The 19,613-nt window shown below is 51.4% G+C and overlaps 1 protein-coding gene across 3 annotated transcripts; it reads right to left on the reverse strand.

Moving 5' to 3' along the window:
* TSKS (testis specific serine kinase substrate) lies at positions 1-15,596 on the reverse strand. Of its 3 annotated transcripts, none has more exons than XM_069549408.1 (11): positions 15,355-15,596; positions 14,559-14,784; positions 6,301-6,396; positions 6,011-6,094; positions 5,616-5,699; positions 4,742-5,028; positions 4,099-4,293; positions 2,500-2,673; positions 1,717-1,852; positions 519-686; positions 1-387 (listed from the first exon to the last, which is right to left on the reverse strand). In XM_069549408.1, the coding sequence occupies exons 1-11, from the start codon at positions 15,522-15,524 to the stop codon at positions 310-312; spliced, it is 1,698 nt and encodes a 565-aa protein (XP_069405509.1). In that variant the 5' UTR covers positions 15,525-15,596; the 3' UTR covers positions 1-309. The 3 variants fall into 3 exon arrangements, with proteins under 3 accessions (XP_069405509.1, XP_069405507.1, XP_069405508.1); XM_069549406.1 differs by having other exon boundaries at positions 208-387; positions 519-643; positions 5,616-5,726; positions 15,355-15,595; XM_069549407.1 differs by having other exon boundaries at positions 208-387; positions 519-643; positions 15,355-15,594.
* Positions 15,597-19,613: the final 4,017 nt, after the last annotated feature.

The raw sequence follows: 19,613 nt of genomic DNA on the forward strand, positions 1-19,613 counted from the left end.
TTTGAGACTTTTGAACTTTCTTTGTTCCCACTTCTCCACATTGGCTATCAGTTCATTCTTGACTCCCCTTTCAAGCAGAACTCATCAGAAGAGTGTACCATCATTGACATCCCATCGGCTGAGGATCAAGTCAGAGTGAGCACAGATGCTGGTGGGTGGCGTGTGCAATTTTACTAACTCTCTTTTGGTGCCAAACAGGAGACTGAATTCATGCCAGCATGAGGGGCCATTTATTGCTCAGGGGTTGAGCCCCCACGTTTTGGGGGAGTTCCCCCACCACTTCCTCCCCCCATTGTCCCTGTGGACCCCTCAAGTGGCAGGTTGCTGAGCTGATCGTGAAGGGAGCACATTTTCAAGTGTAGATAGTCCAGAGCGGCCACCTTCTCCCTGTAATGAGACAGTGGGCAGTTAGTGCTGGTGAGGCCAGAGGCCTTGGGGCTGAAGTGGAAGGTGGGGGTGACTCAGGCCCTCTCCCCAAGACCTCACCCTCCTCCCATGCCCTCAGCCTCCTTCCTCACTCCGGCTTCATCTTGTCCGTCAGCAGCAGGTTCTTGGCCCGTGAGGCTTCGTCTTGGGCCAGCCGAAGGGTGGAGCTCAGGGCCTCTGCCCTGACGTGTTTGGCCAAGGCCTGGCGCTCCAGCTCCTGGGGAGAGGAGCGTAGGCGCCGCTGGGCTTGCTGGACTGGGCTGGGGGTGGAGGGGGGATCTGGATCGCGAAGCGCAAGGGGTAGGGTCCCCTGGGGCCCACATCCCCCCTGGGAGTATCCCATCATGCCTTGAGCCTGAGGCTGACCCCAGCATCCCACAATGCACTGGGCCTTCCTGATTCCCTTGTGCACTAGACTTATATCTGTCCCACCATCTGTCCTTTACTGACTGCACTGGCCTTCTTTGTCCCTGTAAGCACTAAATCAGCATCTGTCACTTTGTTCCTTACTGCCCATGAGCCACCATGTGCTTGACGTCTGGGCCCCCATCTCTCATCACGTGGTGACCATCTACATCCCATAATTCACAAGACCCCACATCTCCTGTCTATCAGGACTCTCTGTCCCAATAATAGGCCTCAGTGCTCTGGTGCCCTGTGTCCCACAATGCACCAGGCCCCAGGTCCTTTACTGCCTCATTTGTCCGTCTCACCCACTACAACTCTTATCCCACCACACATTAGGCCAATATCCCATAATATACTAGATCACTATGTTTCAGAATGTACACCAGCCTCAGATTCCACCTGCTATTGTGCCTGTGTCTGTGTGCAGTGCCTCAGGAAGGGCTGTGGTTCCATTTCCCATAATGCGTTAGCTTACTGTGAGCTGTAGTCACTGGTTCCCCATCTGACCGCAATGATCCCATATAATGCACTGCCTCTCAAGGTTCATAGAAAATCAGGCTTATATTCCACGAAGCTATAGACTGGTGTCTGTCTTCTCTGTCCCACAAAGCACCAGATCCAGGTTCCATGATGCTTTGGGCCCAAGTCCATCACCCAAGCTTCCATAATGACTGACCTATGACTCACTAAGAACCAAACTGCTCTCCCCGCCACCCGCCCCCCCGCATTCTGACATATCAGAGCCAAGCGTTCCCCCAACACCTGCTGCCCCCAGCTCACCCTTCCCATCCTGCCACACACCAGCAGTATCCTTGTGCCTGGGGCTCCCCTCCCCCTGCCCTGATCACAAACTGGACCATGGTGGCCCATGGTCCTTGGTACCAGAATCTTCTTGTGTAGCCTCTGGCAGCTGGGGCAGGCAGGAGCCAGGCCTCTCTGCTTCACCTCGTCCACTAGCGGGGTCAGTGCTCGTTCCAGCAGCTGCTGCAAGGACTCCGTGGACAACTGCTGCCCCTGGCTGGGGGAGGGGTAGTCACCAGATGAAAGAGGCCTCAGACCAGGATGGCCCAGGCCTACCTGCTTTCACCCAGGCCACCTTCCCACCATGCATGGGGGCCAGACTACAGTGCATCAGGTGTACTTTGGATTCCACAGCATGGGGAACTCCCACAGTGCCTGGGGGTTTCCACTCCCGACAGCAGATGACCCTCAGCACATCAAAAACTCACATTTCTCACAATGCACTAGTTAAAATTGATCCCACATTGTATTGGAAGTGCCCCCCCCATTCCTAATACAGGTTAAACATGGTATCCGGTGCCTCTCCAGTACCCCAAGGTCTCACACTTCCCTACAGTGCACTGGACAACTCTGCCTCGCACCAGTACCACTGCCCAACCTTCCCATGATGCACTTGGGAATCTAGGCTGCTCGAAACAAAGCAAGACTTTCTCGTGTTCCACAAAACACTGACTTCACCGTGTGGGGAAGGGAAGAAATATGACTCCCCAAATGCAGCAAGACTGGCCCATCCTATAATACATGGGGCTGCCCTGTCTTCCACAGTGCATCTTCCGCTCCATTCATGCTAAAGTCTCATCTCCTTGGATGCTGTGTCCTCAATATGACACAGAATGCACCTGGAGCCAGGCGCTGCCCCCTTACCTGGCACAGCGGGTACAGGAGCCTTGGGCTCCCCGATCCAGGTTCATAGAGAGGTCAGACACTCTCCGAGAGCTCTGAAATTGCCGTCCAAGCTCCTCCAGAATTGGTTTCACTGGGCCCAGCCCCTCCAGTTCGCTCCTCAGGGAAGCCACAGACACTGCGGACCGCTCCACCCTGAGATGTGAGATTAAGCAGTGCAGTGAGGTTGCCTCTCAAAGAGAATACAGGCGTCCTCTGATTTCTGAAAGGTCGCTTTATCCCAGTCCATTTTTAGGAAATACCTACATTAGTACCTGTTTTCACTAACCAAAAGAAATCAGAAAAGGATTTTTGCTTTTATGAAAAAAGCACAAAGCATTTGTTTTGTAGCAAGCTCTTGTTGTTGTTCATTTGCTATGTCATGTCCAACTCTTTGCAACCCATTGATTGCAGCAGGCCAGGTTTCCCTGTCTTTCACTATCTTCTGGAGTTTGCTCAAACTCATGTCCATTGATTCGGTGATGCCATCCAACCAACCATCTCATCCTCTGTCGCTCCCTTCTCCTCCTGCCCTCAGTCCTTCCCAGCATCAGGGTCGTTTCCAGTGTGTCGGCTCTTTGCACCAGGTAGCCAAAGTACTGGAGCTTCAGCTTCAGCATCAGTTTCCTTCCAATGAATATTCCGGGTTGATTTCCTTTAAGATTGATTGGTTTGATCTCCTTGCTGTCCAAGGGACTCTGAAGAGTCTTGTCTAGCACCACAGCTGGAAAGTATCAATTCTTCCCAGCTCAGCCTGCTTTTACAGAAGCAGGACACACAACAAGCAGTGAGTGGAGCCACCAAGCTCCTCCTCTGAGAACTACACTCAGTATCTAGGCATCAAGCACCATATCTTTGAACTGCGTTCTGTGGGCATCTGTGCTTTACCTCAATTTATTTTGTGCATCTGTTGGCAAGATGTATTCTAAGGTAGTTGATTCTTTGCTTTATGCTATTTTGGCTTACCAAAGGTTTCACAGGAACCACTCTACTTTTGTATAGCAGGGTGAAGGCCCAGCAAGGCTCCACCCAAGATTAGCCCAGTACCTCTGCCTCCGTACAGTATGCAATACCTCGCCACACGCGCAGCCTCTGCTCTGACTGGTCCATCTTTTTTTTTTCTTTTATTTCGGGAATGCCTCTTCTTGTTCTCTAACTGGTTTATCCTGTTCCCATTTGCCTCCCCTTGCCCTTTAAGATGCAGTGAAAGTGAAAGTTGCTCAGTCGTGTCTGACTTTTTGCGACCCCAGGGACTATACAGTCCATGGACTTCTCCAGGCCAGAATACTGGAGGGGGTTGCCATTTCCTTCTCCAGGGGATCTTCCCAACCCAGGGATCGAACCCGGGTCTCCCACATTGCAGGCGGATTCTGTCCCAGCTGAGCGACCAGGGAAGCCCGTCTTTTGTAGGGCTCCGCCCCTCAGTCCTTAGGTAGAAAGCACCTCTCCCTCCTCTCTAATTGGGGCCCCCACCTGTCAGTACTACAGTCTCCGTCCGATTGACTCCAGCTTATTGGCCCACCCCTTCACTGAAGGCTCCGCCCTCCCAGGGTCCCACAGTGCCCTCGGATGGGCCCTTACATGGTGCACAGCTCGTCCGCCCGGCCCCGCAGCTCCTGCAGGCCCCGCGCGGTCTGCGCCTGCTCGCGCTGCGCCCGCTCCCACTGGCCCAGAAAGCCGTCGAGCCTGCCACCCAGACCCCCGAGCAGCCGTAGGGCCTCCTGCACGGCTCCCTCCTCCTGATGCCACCGGGCGGTCAGCGAAGACACCTCCCTCCTGTAGGGGCAGAGGTAAGGTACCTGGCAACGCTAAGTTTGGACACGCCCTGTCCGCCTGGCCAGGGGCTCCGGACCCACCCAGTCCCCGAATTCTCCCGTCCTGTCCATGTGTTGGAATCCTCTCACGTTCCCCAGAACCCGGCCCGAAAAGAATCCCCTTGTCAGATATCCTGGCCTTCTCTCAGCCTTCCTCCCAGCCCTGCATCAACTGCTCCAGACACTGCCTCCTCAAGATACCACTCGCCCCAACCCTGTCCCCCTGAGTCTGGAGCCACCTGCCACCTTCCCAAACTTCGCCCACCTCATTTTCACAGGCCTCCCCGCCACCAGTCCTATACTCTACTCACTTCTGCGAAGTCCTGCCCTTTCGGGTCATGGCCCCAGAATACTCCTTCCTAGGCTCTTCGAGGCTCCACCCCCCGGGCCCATCTCGAGATCCCACTCACCTCAGCTCCTCCAGGCCGGCAGAGACCTTTTGCAACTCCTGCTCGCTCACGACGGGGCCCTCCCCTGCCCGGGGCCCCATTCCCCAGCCGCCTGAGGCCAGGCCTCGCGGTCGCGGGGGTTCATCGGGGCTCCCGGGCGGACCCGAGCAGCCTAGGGGCTGGGTGGCGGGGCCCAGGCCGTGCCTGGAGAGGCCAGCCTCCAGCTTCTGCTCCAGCTCCTGCAGCTCGGCCTCCTGCCTCCTTGGAGTCTCATCCTGCAGTTGCTGCTGGAGGTAGCGCAGCTTCTCCTGGGCAGGGAAGGCAGGCAGGGTTAGCTTGAGCATCCCGCCCCTTGCCTCCCACCACCACTACCTCCACCTCCACCCCCAGATCTGCCCAATGAATTCCTGACGCTAGAAAGTAAATGGATGTGGGGACGCGATTAGGGAGGGAGGTTCCATTTGACGCCCAGCTGGAGTCCCAACTCACCTTAACCTCTAAATGCCTGCCTCTCTGTCTCCATCTAGCCCTCCACCCCAACTCTAATCCTCGATAGGCCTCAAACTCCAGTCCCTCCTGTTTAGAAAGAACAACTGAAGCTTTCCCAACATTCTGTTGGGAAATCAGTGGGCGTGTGGGCAGGACAGGCATTCCCACCCACTCCAAGTCTGACATGAATTCCTCTCCCTGGGACCTGAATATGACTGTGCGTGGAGAAGTATGACCATGAACACGAAGGAGCAGGGGGGTGGCGGTGGTGGTGGTGGTGGTGGTGGTGGTGGTGGTGGTGGCGGTGGTGGTGGTTGGTAGGGCGGGAAGTCCTACCCGAAGTCCACCTCGAGTACCTCACATACTTGAGTAACTTCCTCAAACCTTTAGACCCCCTCCGCCTTACCTCCAGCAGAGCAGAATTCTGCTTCAGGACGTTGGTTTTTATTTCAGCGTCTTCCACCGACCGGGTCACCTTCCGGCAGTTCTCCTGGGTCAGGACACCAGGGCAGGGGCCCTGCCTTCCCATTCCGGTTCCGTCTCCCAACCCTTATCCTTGTTATTTTCCATGCAGGTTCCACCCCCCTCAGCCGAGACGTGCCCACTTCTTGTGCAAGGACTGTCTCCACCCTTGGTTCACTTGGCTAAAGGGCGGGTTTGTCCTCGGACCTCTCCCACGCTCCCTGTCCGCTTGCCCCCATCTCTCTCCTGTCGACCACTCCACTCCTCCCCATTTCCTCTCACCCTCTTCCTACTCCTGCTCCCTTCTTTCCGCCCCGCTCCTGCCCCTCAGCAGCTCACCTTGAGTTGACTGCAGTACCCTTCTAGTTCTTCCGCCTCTTGCCGCCTTCTCTCTAAATTCTCACTCAGCACAGAGCACTCACTCTGGAGCATGGAAGGGAGGAGGGGTTAGCCAGCGCCTCCAGGGGACACACCATGGGGAGGAGAGGTGGGAACATCCCTTTCCCTTCTGAGCCTCAGTCTCCCCCAGCTGGGCTATGGGTGCATTGAGCTGGAGGATAGCTCAAAGAAGGGGAACGTGGCCCCAGAAGAAAAGGAGGTGTTGGCGGGGAACTGGGTGGCCCTCACACCTGCAACGTCTGCACGTGCTGGTTAACCCGGGTGGTCTTCTCCTTCAAACTGGTGATGGAATCTTTGGCACGCACCAATCCACTGTTGACCCCACTCTGGGGAAGAACCAGAGACAGCCAGAGGTCAGTGGGTGTAGGGGAGCAAACCCCAACCCCAAGAGAAAGTCTTAAAACTGGCTTTACACCTGGCTTCTGCCCTGGAATAGCTGGTGGAATTGGGGGCCAGGGCTGCGCCTCTTTGATTCTCGGTGTTCTTGCTCCATTAAGCCAGGGGGCAGACTCTTTTTCTGCTTAGTGGATGGGAAGAAAAATAAGTAGGATCCAGGAGGGAGTGGGGGGTTGGGGGTTGCTCAAACATGTGGGAGAAGGGGGATGTTCTTAACCTGAGATAAATGCCTTTGGGTCCCGAGACATAAATAAGATAAACTGTTAAAACACATGCCCTGTCTTTCTCTCCAGGCAGTGGAGAATTCTAAAGATAACCCACTTTCCAAATATAAGCACTCACTATGCACCAAGTCACGCACTTACCCACGTTTTCCCATTTATTCCCCACAACCGCACCTCTTGAGGTTATTTTGGCGCATTTTGCAAGGGAGGCAAATGAGGCCCAGAGAGGAGATGTCCTTTGTATTCCCAGGTACATGGTATGTGAGGTGCCCTTGTCAGAATTTATACTCCGAACCATTGTTTTAAACCATGATGCCGTGCAGCTGCTGATCATAGCTACCTTATATCATCATAAAATGCTTTGTGACCCCTGTCAAAAAAACTGGCTCAGGAAGGCTGCATGTGACAGGATCTCCACTCTCCTGTCTTCCACATTTATAGAAGAGTTAGCCTGGCACATGACTGCCCAGCCAAAGACTACATTTCCCAGGTGCCCTTGCAGCTGGGCAAGCTCATGTGACTAAGTTCTGGCCAATGGAGTATGAGTGGGAATAATGTAGGCAATTTCCAATTCATGCCTTTAATAAAAGAAAGTAGGGAGCATACTTCCCTTTCTCCCCATGATGTTGATGGCCAAAGCCAGGGCAGCCATCGTGAACTATGAGATGGAGGACACAAGATAAAAGAATATTGAATTCTCAACCCTGTGAAGCTGCCATACTCAATTCCAACCATTTTCAGGTACTTTACATGTGAGAAGGAGAACGTTTTCCACCTTGTTTATGCTACTTTGGGGACTTCCCTGGTGCTCCAGTGGCTAAGATTCTGGGCTTGAGTTCGATCCCTGGTCAGGGAAGTAAGATCCTCCATGCTGCAACTAAGAGTTTGCCTAAACACATGCCACAGCTAAAAATATCCTGAGTACAGTAACTAAAGACCCTACATGTCACAAGGAAGACCCAGTGCAGCCAAATAAATATTTAAAAAGCCCAACACTGCTACTTTGTGTCTTTTTTGTTACAGCAGCCAAACTTGTGACTTAATAACTGAGCCTCCAGAACCCTGGGGCCTCTGACCTGCTATACTTGAGATGTTTATGTCAGCAATAAACTATCCTGCTTCAACCAGATATTTTGGTTTTCTTTCACAGCTGCTAAAGTAATACACAAAGAAAAGAGAACAAGCTTCCTCCATTGTAAAATGGGAACAACTTCACATTTCTTGCACAACTGCTCTGGATAAATACCATGATAAATACTGTATTAAGGTGATATCAGCAAAATGGAGGAGTTGGAAACCCCCAAATTCCACCCCTCAATGAGAACAATGAAAAAAAGTGACCAAAACCGACTCAAGTCATTGGGAAGATTACAACAATCATAAATATATATGCACCTAATAGAGCTTCAAAACATATGTATCAAAAACTAACAGAATTGGGAATTCCCTGGCAGTCCAGGGGCTAGGACTCTGTGCTTTTACTGCCGAGGGCCCAGATTCAGTCCCTGGGTCAGGGAACTAAGATCCCACATGCCGCGTGGCACAGCACCCTTCCTCTCCCCTCAAAAAGAAAGAATGAATTGAAAACTAGAAAGTAGATCGGCAAAGAGACAGAAGACTTGAACAACACTATAAACCAACCAAACGTAACAGACATCTATAGGGCATAACACGCAACAGCAGAACACACATTCTTCTCAAGTGGAATGAAACATTCTTCATATGGTCAAGGACAGACCCTAAAGGATATGAAAACAAAGTGTGCTTTCTGACCTCAAAGACCTCAGTAGAATGAAATTAGGAATCAAACGCAGAAAGAAATTATGAGGAACTCACAAGTATTGATAAATGGAAATTAAACAACACACACTCATAAATAATGGGTGGAAGAAGAATCACAAGAGGAATTATACTTTGGAATGAGAGGAAAATGAAAAAAGATTACAGTGGAGACAATAAAATAGAACAGTAGAGAAAAATCAGCATGCCGGAAGTTGTTTTTTTTTTTTTTAAAGATTGACAAAATTGCCAAATTCTTGGCTAGATTGACTATGAAAAAGAGGAAGAATACTCAAATCACTAAAATCAGGAAAGAAAAAGGGGACATTACTACCGGTCTTAGGGAAAGAGAAAGGATTACAAGGGAACTCTATGAACAATTGGATGCCATTAAATTTGATAACCTAGATGAAATGGAAAAATTCCTTGCAAAAACACTAACTGGAGAAGAGATAGGACATCTGAATAGCCCTATAACAAGTAAAGGGTTTGAGTTAGTGATTTTAAAACTTCCAACAAAGAAAGCCCAGATGTCTTTACTGGTGAATTCTACCAATCTTTTTTTTTTTTTTTTCAAAAGAGTTGCTGCCAAATCATCTCAAACTCTTCACCAAAAAACAGAAGAGGAGGAAACTGTGAAGCCAGTGTTACCCTGATACCAAAACCAAAGACATCACCAGATAGTAAAACTACAGACCAGTATCCTTTCTGGAAATAGCCACAAACATTTCAACAAAACACTAGCAAACCAAGTCCAGCAGCGTATAAAAAGGATCGTGTGCGTGTGTGCTCAGTCGAGTCTGACTCTCTGTGACCCCACGGGCTGTAGCCCACACCAGGCTCCTCTGTCCATTAGATTCTTCAGGTAGGAATACTGGAGTGGGTGGCCATGCCCTCCTCCAGGGGATCTTCCCAACCCAGGGATTGAATCCGAGTTTCCTGCATTTCAGGCAGATTTTTTACCTACTGAATCACCTAGGAAGCCCTTAAAAAAAGAAAAAAAGTTAAGGATTATATACTACACCATATATGATTTACCCCAGAAATGCAAAATTGCTTCAACATGAAGATTAACCCATGTGACATACCATATTAGTAAAATACAAGGGGAGTGTGGAATTCAGTCATGTCAGTGAATACAGAAATAGCTTTGGACAAAATCCAATACCCTTTCATGATAAAAACACTCAACAGACTAAAAGTACAAGGGAACTTCCTCATCCTGGAAAAAAGCACCTACAAAAAATATAATTAAAAACAATAAAACCCACAACAAAGCCATGGTGGTTTTAAATACACCCATAAATTTTTTGAGGCTGTTTCCAAATGTAGTGTTTTATTCCCTCACTTGAGTGTTGGCTGGACCTAGTGACTCATACCCAGTAAACAGCATAAGTCAGAGTGATGGTATGTGACTTAAAAAACTAGTTCAGGAAAGGAACTGTGGCTTCCTTCTTACTCTTGTCTGGCTCTGGAGGATGATAACTGCCAGGCCATAAGCAGCTCCTTCTGGAGAGGCCCATGTGGCAAGAAACTGAGGCCACCAACCAAGAGCTATATGAGTGCGCCGTCTTGAAAGCACCCCCTCCATCCCCAGTCAAACCTTCAGATGACTGTGTGCCTAGTTGCTCAGATGGGTCCAACGCTTTGTGGCCCCATGGAATGTAGCCCTCCAGGCTCCTCTGTCCATGGGATTTTCTCCAGGCAAGAACACTGGAGTGGGGTGCCATTTCCTCCTCCAGGGGATCTTCCCAACCCAGGGATCAACCCAAGGATCATGTCTCTTGTATCCCCTGTGTTGGCAAGTGGATTCTTTACCACTAGTGCCACCTGGGGAGTCATCAGATGACGTGTTAGTCACTCAGTCGCATCCGACTCTGTGACCCCATGGACTGTAGCCCACCAGGCTCCTCTGTCCATGGGATCCTTCAGGCAAGAATACTGGAGTGGGCTGCCATTTCCTTCTTATCAGATGACTATGGCCCCTGCCAAAATCTTTTTTTCTTTTTTTAATATTTTTTGGCCAAGCAGCACGTAGGATCTTAGTTCCCTGACTAGGGATGAAATCGCGCCCCCTGCAGTAAAAGCATGAGGTCTTAAACGCTGACACGCCAAGGAAGTCCCACCAGCCCAAAATCTTGACAGCAACCCTAAGCCAGGAGCACCCAACTAAACCACTCCAGATTTGTAGTTTTAAGGTCATGAATCATTTGTTTCACTGCAATCGCTAACAGATACACAGAATGATATTTTAAAACTGAAGACCCAAAAAGTCTTGGACTTCTTGTAGGTAGAGGTTCTGGAAAACTAGGGGAGCAGGTCCTGGGGTCAACTCCGTTCTCCCACTTATTACTTGTAAGGCCTCAGAGATGGGACTTCACCTCTCTAAGCCTCTGTTTCTCTTCTTGTAAAACAGGGAAGGACTAATTGCTACCTTCACGGGGCTGCTGTTGGGAAGAGTACAGGCTGACCCAGAAAGGCGGCTGGTCAACACTTGGGGAAAGAGAAAGGGCACTGGAGAAAAGCTGGGGTCACTGGAGGTGAGTTTTAGCTTCTCTGAGAGCAGATTTGGGAAATAGTGAAGGCTGAGCCTGTTAGCCTTGGCTGAAAAGTGAATGGCATGGAGGAGGTGCATCTGTGCTACCTGTTCAGTCCCTGCCGTGGCGTCTGACTCTTGGCCACCCCATGGACTGTAGCCCACCAGGCTCCTCTGTCCATGGGATTCTCCAGGCAAGAATACTGGAGTGGGCTGCCGTGCCCTCCTCCAGGGGATCTTCCCAACCCAGGGATTGAACCCGCGGCTCCCGCATTGTAGGCAGCTTCTTTACCACTGGGCCACTGGGGAAGCCCCATGGTGGAGGTGGGCGGCAGCCAGATCAGGAGATAAACCTCTCCTCCTTGGCCACCCACACGCCATGCAGCTGGGCAGTCCAATTCCCCATTCCAAGCCTGCCTCAGTTTCCTTTCCTGTCCAATGGGAATGATGATACCTTGGCAGATGGTGGTGAGGAGGGGTCAACAAGATGTTAGGATCCATAAGGCAAGTGCCGTGATTAGTGTCAGCGTCATTAAAAGTAACGAGAATACGACAGGACATACCAGCAAGGGTGGTTAGCACAGCCACCTCAGGGAAGGCTGCAGGCAGCAGGACAAGTGGGAAGCAAGGCTGCAAAGATCTAATCTGGCCATTTCTGCATGTAGGCACTGACATTTCCTAAAAGCAATACCACCTCCTCAATTGCATCCTCTGGCCTCGTAACGATCTCAGCGCTTAAGCCATGAACCAGGAACTTCCCTGGCAGTCCAGCGGTGAGGACTCTGTCTCTCACTGCTGTTGGCTCAAGTTCGATCCCTGGCTAGGGAACCAAAAACCCACAAGCTGCACTGGCATGGCCGGAAAAAAAAAAAGGAAAACACGAACCAAAGCGTCTGCTTCACCATCTTCTTCCGACCCTCCATCCAGTCTGGGGATCGTTGTTCTCTCTCCGGGGCCTCCATCACTCAGGGGTGTCTTCCTCTTCTGTCCAGTTCTCTGTCCCACTTCTCTCAATGGTGTCCGTTCCTTCCTTCTCCAGGTCTCTGGCCCCCTCCTCTGTCTCTGGTTTTCTGTGTCCCCCTCAGCTGGTCTCTGTCCCCCTCCCTAGGTCCAAGTCCTCCTCTGTCTGGGGTCCTTGTCCCCCTGCCCTGGATCTTGGTCCTGCTTGATCTCTGGGTTTCTGCCCCTCCTCGGTCCATCTCCAGCTTTGTCTCCTGATGTAGCTCTGACGCTGTGTTCCAGTCCCTGTTACTGCCCGCCTCTTCGCTGTTCTTGCCCCTGGCCCAGTGTGCTGCCTGTCAGTAGTTTTTTCCATTTTACAGAGAAGCCTCATAGAGGCCAGGGCTCCCCCGCAGCCCCACAGTGAGCTCGCAGCTGCAGCAGACCTTGATCTTGGCCGCCCAGGGCTCTTTCTCAGGCATCACAGTCCTCTGGGGGATGTGACTCAGAAATAGCTCCAGTGGGAGGTGGACCTCTGCAAGAGCTGCCTGAGCGATGCTGGCAGCGAGGGGGAGGAGATGCCTCCCGGGCCATCCATCCCAGCTGGACTCTCTCCGCCCGCTCCCTTCTCTCCACCTGGTCCTCTTACCCGGGACCTTCGCCTGGCCTCCTCTCTGGCCCACCTGCCTCCAGTCTCTCCCCTCCAAACATCTCCCACCAGGGCCCAGAGGCATCTCCTAAGGAAAGAAAGCATCACACCCACTAAACCTCTGGTCCTGGCCCTGCTTCTTACAAGCTCTCCAACCATGCAGAGGGTCACACCACTTCTCTCTGCCTCAGTTATTTTTTTTTCTTCTTCAAACGGGTCATTATTCCATTTCCTTTGCAGAACTCAGAGAGGCAAATGAAACCCCCTCCCCACCACAGGGATGTGGCACAGTGCCTGGCACATAGTAGGTGCTCAGTAAATGGGTACAGAGCCCAAACTCCAGCGTGGCTCCTCTCCCCCTGCCCAGGAACACTCAATGGCTCCCTGTTGCTCTCAGGAGAGTGTCCACACTTCTCAGCCTCTGTGTCCTGTGCTCCATCCCTTGCCAGCCTCACCTCTCCCACGCACCACAATTGAGCCACAAGGACCTGTTCCCCCCCAGGGCTCTTTTCAACCCCTGTCCTTTTGTTTATGCTGTTCCAGCTAGGTGGAACACCCTTCCCTGTATTCCACCTTCCTTATCTTCAAGATCCAACCTGGGAGTTGCCTCTTTCAGAGAGAAAGCTTTTATTGACCATGTCCAGTTGGGCCAAGGCCTTGCTCTTCAGGGGTCCCACGGTAACCTCTACTGCCCCCATCAATGCACGGTGCCTCCTCCAACCCCTGACTCCTAAACCTGGCCCCACTACTTAGAAGCTGTGTGAATTTAAGGGTGCTGTTTAACCTTCTAGAGCCTCAGTATCTTTGCCTGTAAAATGGGGATAACAACAACTAACCCGTATTCTGAGCATGCGGCTGACTCTTGAGCTAAATATTTTGCATGAGTGAATTGCATTTCATTGTCATGACAATCTCATGAGGAGGGTGAAGTTCTCTATGGAACTCTTATCTTAGGTGCTACTGTATTTCCCGCTCCTAGACCAGTGTCTGACACGTTTGTAGGTGTTTAAGAAATACTTCTTGCAAGAACATACACATGCATTTCCATTTTACAGATGAAGAAACTGAGGCTCCGGAACATAGAAAGTGTTCAGTATCTGCTAATGAATCTTACTATCATTATAACCAGGGTTATTGTTAGTGTGATTCTCAGTGTCTGTGTCAAGCCTAGTTCAGAGCCTGGCCCAGGAGAAACCTGGCAAGGGGTGGAAGGTGATAGGGGAGTTAAAGGACCAAGGTATAGCATTGGTTAAAGAATCTGCCTGCAATGCAGGAGACACAGGAGACTTTGGTTCGATTCTTGGATCAGGAAGATCCCCTGGAGTTGGGCAGGCAACCCACTGCAGTATTCTCGCTTGGAGAATCCTGTTGACTGAGGAGCCTGGCGGGCTATCGTCCATAGGGTTGCAAAGAGCTGGACACAACTAAGCATGCACACGTAGCATTCTCTGCTCTAGTCAGAATTCTCTAAATATTCCTAGATTTTGCTCACCTTGCAGTTTTGTCACACCTTCTGAAGTGGTCCCCTCTGAGATCTCATACTCATCCTTCAAAGCCTAGTGCCAACGCCACCTCCTCCAGGAAGCTTTCCCTGATATACTCAGTCTGGTTTGAGGGGCCCTTTTCTGGGATCTCTGGTGTTACCGCCATCATGGAATTTATCATCCCATCTGTATCTGTCACTCCCACCAGACTGGGAGCTTCCCTGGAGCAGGGACCTGGCCTGATTCCCAGCTGTGAACCCAGTCTCAGGGCATTTGGAAGTGCCTGAATGAATGGAAGACCAACCCCAGGCAACAGGCATCATTTACCCCCGATGGAGCAGATTCGTGGCTGCCTGTCAGGCCCCTGTAGGGTGACCAGAACCTTCTCATTTCCAATCATGAAGACCACCCCTCCATCCTCAGTTGTCTCCCACCAGGGTGAGGACCCTGGTCTTCCTCAGCCCAGCCAGGGGTCCCTCACCAGTATTTCCGTGATGTCTGGGTCATCTGGTGCCCAGGGTTGGGTAGGGGAGGCAGGGGGCACGGGCAGCGCCAGTGAGCTGCTGTCTTCCGTGGTTGAGTCTGTGCCCGAGGAGTCGGTGGGCTCCATGGCTGCCAGGTTGAGCAGGGACACATTGGTGCAGGCCGAGGACCGTTTGAGGTTCAGGCACCAGTGCATTGGCTCATGGGACATCCGAGGCTCAACCCTGGGGCGGAGAAATGGGCAGGAGGGTCAGGGTGCGGCCCCAGCAGGGCACGGCCCCTCCCTCCTCCTTGTCTGCACATCCCCTAGTCCCTCTGACTCCATCCCCACTACCTTCTTCCTCCTAAACTCTTGAGTCCCCCTTGGCCACTGGCCCCCTGCCTGCCTCTCCTCTGCCCAGTCCTCTCCTTCCCCACCCCTTCCTCCAGCACCCACGGTAGGACTCGTGCTCTGTCAGAGGCAGCGCTGGGCGCTAGGACCCCGACTGCTGCTTCTGCCGCTGCTAAGTCACTTCAGTCGTGTCCGACTCTGTGCAACCCCATAGACGGCAGCCCACTAGGCTCCTCTGTCCCTGGATTCTCCAGGCAAGAACACTGGAGTGGGTTGCCATTTCCTTCTCCAATGCATGAAAGTGAAAAGTGAAAGTGGAGTCGCTCAGTCGTGTCCGACTCTTCGCGACTCCATGGACTGCAGCCCACCAGGCTCCTCCATCCGTGGGATTTTCCAGGCAAGAACACTGGAGTAGGGTGCCATTGCTTTCTCCCAGGACCCTGACAGGGTGCTACAAACCCACCCGTGGAACGACACAGCCTTCTTTTTCTTCGCGATCCCCTTGACTGGGCTGGTCACCCCCCCAGGAGTCTCGGGGACCAGCTGGGAGCGGCTCTCGACCCCCGCAGGGGGGTCCCCAGCCTCATGGATCTCTTTGGACTGCCAGATTGTCTTCACCACCACGCTCGCCATGGCGTGTGGGGGGCCCGGCTCCCAGGGGCTCCTTCCTCCGAGACTGTCCACCTATTCTGACCACTGCCCCTCAAGGTCCCCCGTCCCCACAAGCCTGCCTCATAAAGGACCCAACCACTGGGCTCCAGTAAGGCGGGGGTGGGAGGGCGGGGCACAGGGGTGGGAAACGTGACTTATCACCTTCCCCCAGAGGGGCTCAGTGAACTCTTCCTTGTCCAGGTCTCTAGTTCTGCCCTGATCTTCCCCCCACTTCAGAACCATAGTGAAATTGATTCATTCTGAGCAGTGGACTGGCTCACTGTTTCTTGGGAGGGGTCCAAATTCCCTTTCCCTGAAACTCTTGTTTCAGCACTCACCCCCACCCCTGCCACCTGCATTCAGACTTGATTCATCCTGCCGGACTTGTCCCTTTCCCAGGGTCTGGGGGAGGATGAGGATTGGGAGGAGGGTCGCTGGAGGATCTCATATTCTATGGGAGGCTGGAAGGGAACAGACAGACAAGCAGTAGAAACAGACCGAAAAGAGCAGGTGTCCAAATGTGACATGAAGGGAATCCAAACCGGTGACGGCAAAGTGGATGTTTGTCAAAGCTCATTGATTTGTGCGCCTGGGATTTGAGCCTCTTATTGTGTGAGTTCTGCCGATTTAAGCCCCCCCAAAACTAAGGACTTCCCTGGTGGTCCAGGGGTTAGGACTCTTCACACTGTCTTATCTGGACCAGTTTGCTAGTTTCCCCTCTTTTAACAACACATACTGGATCAGGGTCCACCCAGATGCTGCCACTGCCAAGTTGCTGCAGTCGTGTCTGACTCTGTGCGACCCCATAGATGGCAGCCCACCAGGCTCCCCCATCCCTGGGATTCTCCAGGCAGGAACACTGGAGTGGGTTGCCATTTCCACCCAGATGACTGCGTCTTAACTTGATCATCGCTAGAGACCCTACTTCCGAATAGGGGTGCATTCACAGCTATTGCAGGTTAGAACTTGAACATCTTTTGCAGGATGTAATTCAACCCAGAACAGGGTTGATGTGTATTGATGTCTACAACTTTTTTTTTTTTAATGGTTTCTTTATTGAATAAAGTTGACATATATATATATATTTTAAGCTGTGCTGTGTGGCTTCGGGGATCTTAGTTCCCCAACCAAGGATTGAACCCCAACCCCAGCAGTGAAAGCACCAAGTCCTAACCACTGGAATGCCGGGGAATTCCCTGTAGCATTTTTTAAAATTAATTAATTTTTGGCTCTACGGGCTTTTCTCTAGTTGCAGAGAGTGGGGGCTACTCCCCAGCTGCGGTGTGCGGGCTTCTTCTCATTGTGGTGGTTTCTCTTGTTGCGGCCCACAGGCTCTAGGGCTCTCGGCCTTCAATATTTTTTGACTCACAGGTTCTAGAATGTGGGCTCTCTAGTTGGCGGCGCGTGGGCTTATTTGCTCCATGTCACGTGGGATCTTCCTGGATCAGGGATCAAACCCCTGTCCCCTACATTGGCAGGTGGATTCTCAACCACTGAACCATCAGGGAAGTCCCCCTGTATCATTTTATGAGACTCCACATGTAAGTAATATCATATGGCACTTGTCTTTCTCTGTCTGACTTACTTCACTTAGTGTGGTAATCTCTGGGTCCATCTGTATCGCTGCAAATGACATTATTTTCTTCTTCTTTTTTTATAGCTGAGTAATATCCCATTGTATATATAGACCATATCTTCTTTATCCACTCCTCTGTTGATGGACATTTAGGTTGCTTCTGTGTCTTGCTTATTGTAAATAGTAGGGTATGAGCACTAGAGTGCACCTGTCTTTGCAAAGGAGAGTTTTCATCTTTTCTGTATATATGCCCAGGAATGGAATTGCTAAAACACATTTTAAAAAAATACTGGATAATGTGTGCAAGTATAACAGGGAGAGATCACTTTAAATCCCTAAAGCCGGAATTTCTTTCCGAAGAGGCGCCATTCTGTTGTGACCTGAAGGACAAGCCAGCCGTGGGGAAAGCCAGGGTGGGCAGGGGGCAGGAATGAGTCTTCACGTTGTTGTTGTTGTTTGGTCACTAAGTCATGTCCAACCCTTTGCAATGGACAGCAGCATGCCAGGCTCCTCCGTCCTTCACTGTCTCCTGGAGTGAGACAGGTCCATGGAGTCGGTGACGCTATCCAACCATCTCGTCCTCTGTCGCCCCCTTCTCCTCTTGCCCTCAATCTTTCCTAGTGAGTTGACCCTTTGCATCAGATGGCCAAAGGAATGAGTCTGGAGGGTCTGAGTTGCCTAGAGGAGGCCAGTGTGGCTGATGCCTTTAAGCTGGGGAAGGACACAGCTGATTGATGTGAAAAGCACCCTGAGTGGCCAGGATGGAAGCAGGGAAAACAGCGTGGGATGTCACAGCAAGGTTCCAGCAAAAGACGATGGTGATGGTGGTCTGCACACGGGGAGGCAGTGGCCGTGGGAGGGAGTGGCTGGTTTTGGGGTATGTTCTGGCTTTGGTTTGATGTGAAGGACACGGTGGGTTCCTTTCTGGTAAGAGTGCCTGGGTGATTGATGGTGGGCCCATCTGCCAAAATGGGAAGATGGGGGATGAGTCCTGTTTTTCTGGTGAAAATTGAGTTGATTTGTTCAGGTCAGAATCTCAGAAACTATTGCAGTTCAACCTGTGAGCTCTTCGAGGGACTCCTTGTGTTCTCTCTCTTTGTGCTCCATCCTGAAACCAACAAGGACTTGTCTAGACCTCGTCTAGACCCCCACACATGAGCTTGTTCATGATGGTCTTAAAACTTAGCAAAGGGTCCCCTGCTGAGCCCTTGCACCCCAGAATGGTCTCGCTCAAATCCGGTCTCTAATTTTCTGCCTCTGATAATGCCCTGTGGCTGCTGAGCGATTGCGACATGGTGAGTCTCCACTGAGATGTGCTGTGTTTATAAACACCAGATTTCAAACACTTAGGATGATATGACAGCTATGTTGAAATCATAATGTTTGGGTTGTTGTTTGTTGTTGAGTTGCTAAGTCATGTCCAAATCTTTTGTGACCAAGGGACTATAACCCACCAGGCTCCTCTATCCATGGGATTTCCCAGGCAAGGGTAGTGGAGTGGGTTGCCACTTCCTTCTCCAGGGGATCACCCTGTCCCGGGAATTGAACCCGCATCCCCTGTATTGGCAGGCGGATTCTTTACCACTGAGCCACCTGTGCTGTTAGGCACTCAGTTGTGTCCGACTCTTTGTGACCCCATGGACTGCAGCCCGCCAGGCTGCTCTGTCCATGAGATTCTCCAGGCAAGAATACCGGAGTGGGTTGCCATGCCCTCCCCCAGGGGATCTTCTCAACCCAGGGATTAAACCCACTGAGCCACCAGGGAAGCCCAATATTTGGGTGCATGGGGTTAAATGAAATATATTATTAAGATTCATCTCACCTTTTCTTTTTACTTTAATGTGGGAGGAGCATATTTGTGACTGTATTTGTGGCTCCCACTGCATTTCTTTTGGAAGGCGCTGCTCTAACTTGGCACTGGTGAGCCCATGAGCTCCTGTCCAGGGTGCCACATCCATCCCCATGAAGTCTAGGAAGAGGGTGTCTTTTCCGTCTTCCTTAGGGACATAATTCTGTTCATCCGGCTCTGGATGTCTCTCTTCGCATCCCCTGAAAAGCAGACTAATTCCAACCCACTACTATCTATCTGGTATCTATCTATATTTAATGGTGTTATCCTCAGGGAGAAAAGTGCTTCTTCCCTTGTCATGGACTCCTCCAGTCCTTGGATTGCTTGAGATTATCTTCCATAAAAAGGAGTTTTTCCAACTCCTATTGGTCCTAATAGTTTGTTGTTATTGTTGTTTATGGGGCCATTCTATATAGTCTTCAGGGGCAGACAGCCTCCCCCAACACCAGAGATGTTTGTCCTCCTAGAATCCAGAATAGACTTTCCCAAGCCCCATCCCTGGAAACCCAAATGGACGAATCCATTGAACCTGGAAGATGGGCTCTTCTGCCCCGTCCCCATCTCCCCCAGGGGATCTTCCCGGACCCGTGACACTCCTAAGGCTCAATCCAAGCATACTAGATTTCTGATATTGGAAAAGCCTGAC

Source organism: Ovis canadensis, chromosome 14 (assembly GCF_042477335.2).
Source record: "Ovis canadensis isolate MfBH-ARS-UI-01 breed Bighorn chromosome 14, ARS-UI_OviCan_v2, whole genome shotgun sequence".
Taxonomy (NCBI): Eukaryota; Metazoa; Chordata; class Mammalia; order Artiodactyla; family Bovidae; genus Ovis; species Ovis canadensis.

Excerpts from the sequence above, each read along its gene's own strand:
- TSKS (XM_069549406.1), bottom strand. The coding sequence starts at position 15,524 with ATGGCGAGCGTGGTGGTGAAGACAATCTGGCAGTCCAAAGAGATCCAT. Across the intron at positions 6,397-14,558 it reads CAGACATCACGGAAATACTG|AGTGGGGTCAACAGTGGATT; the intron begins GTGAGGGACCCC and ends GTTCTTCCCCAG. Across the intron at positions 388-518 it reads ACGGACAAGATGAAGCCGGA|GGAGAAGGTGGCCGCTCTGG; the intron begins GTGAGGAAGGAG and ends GTCTCATTACAG.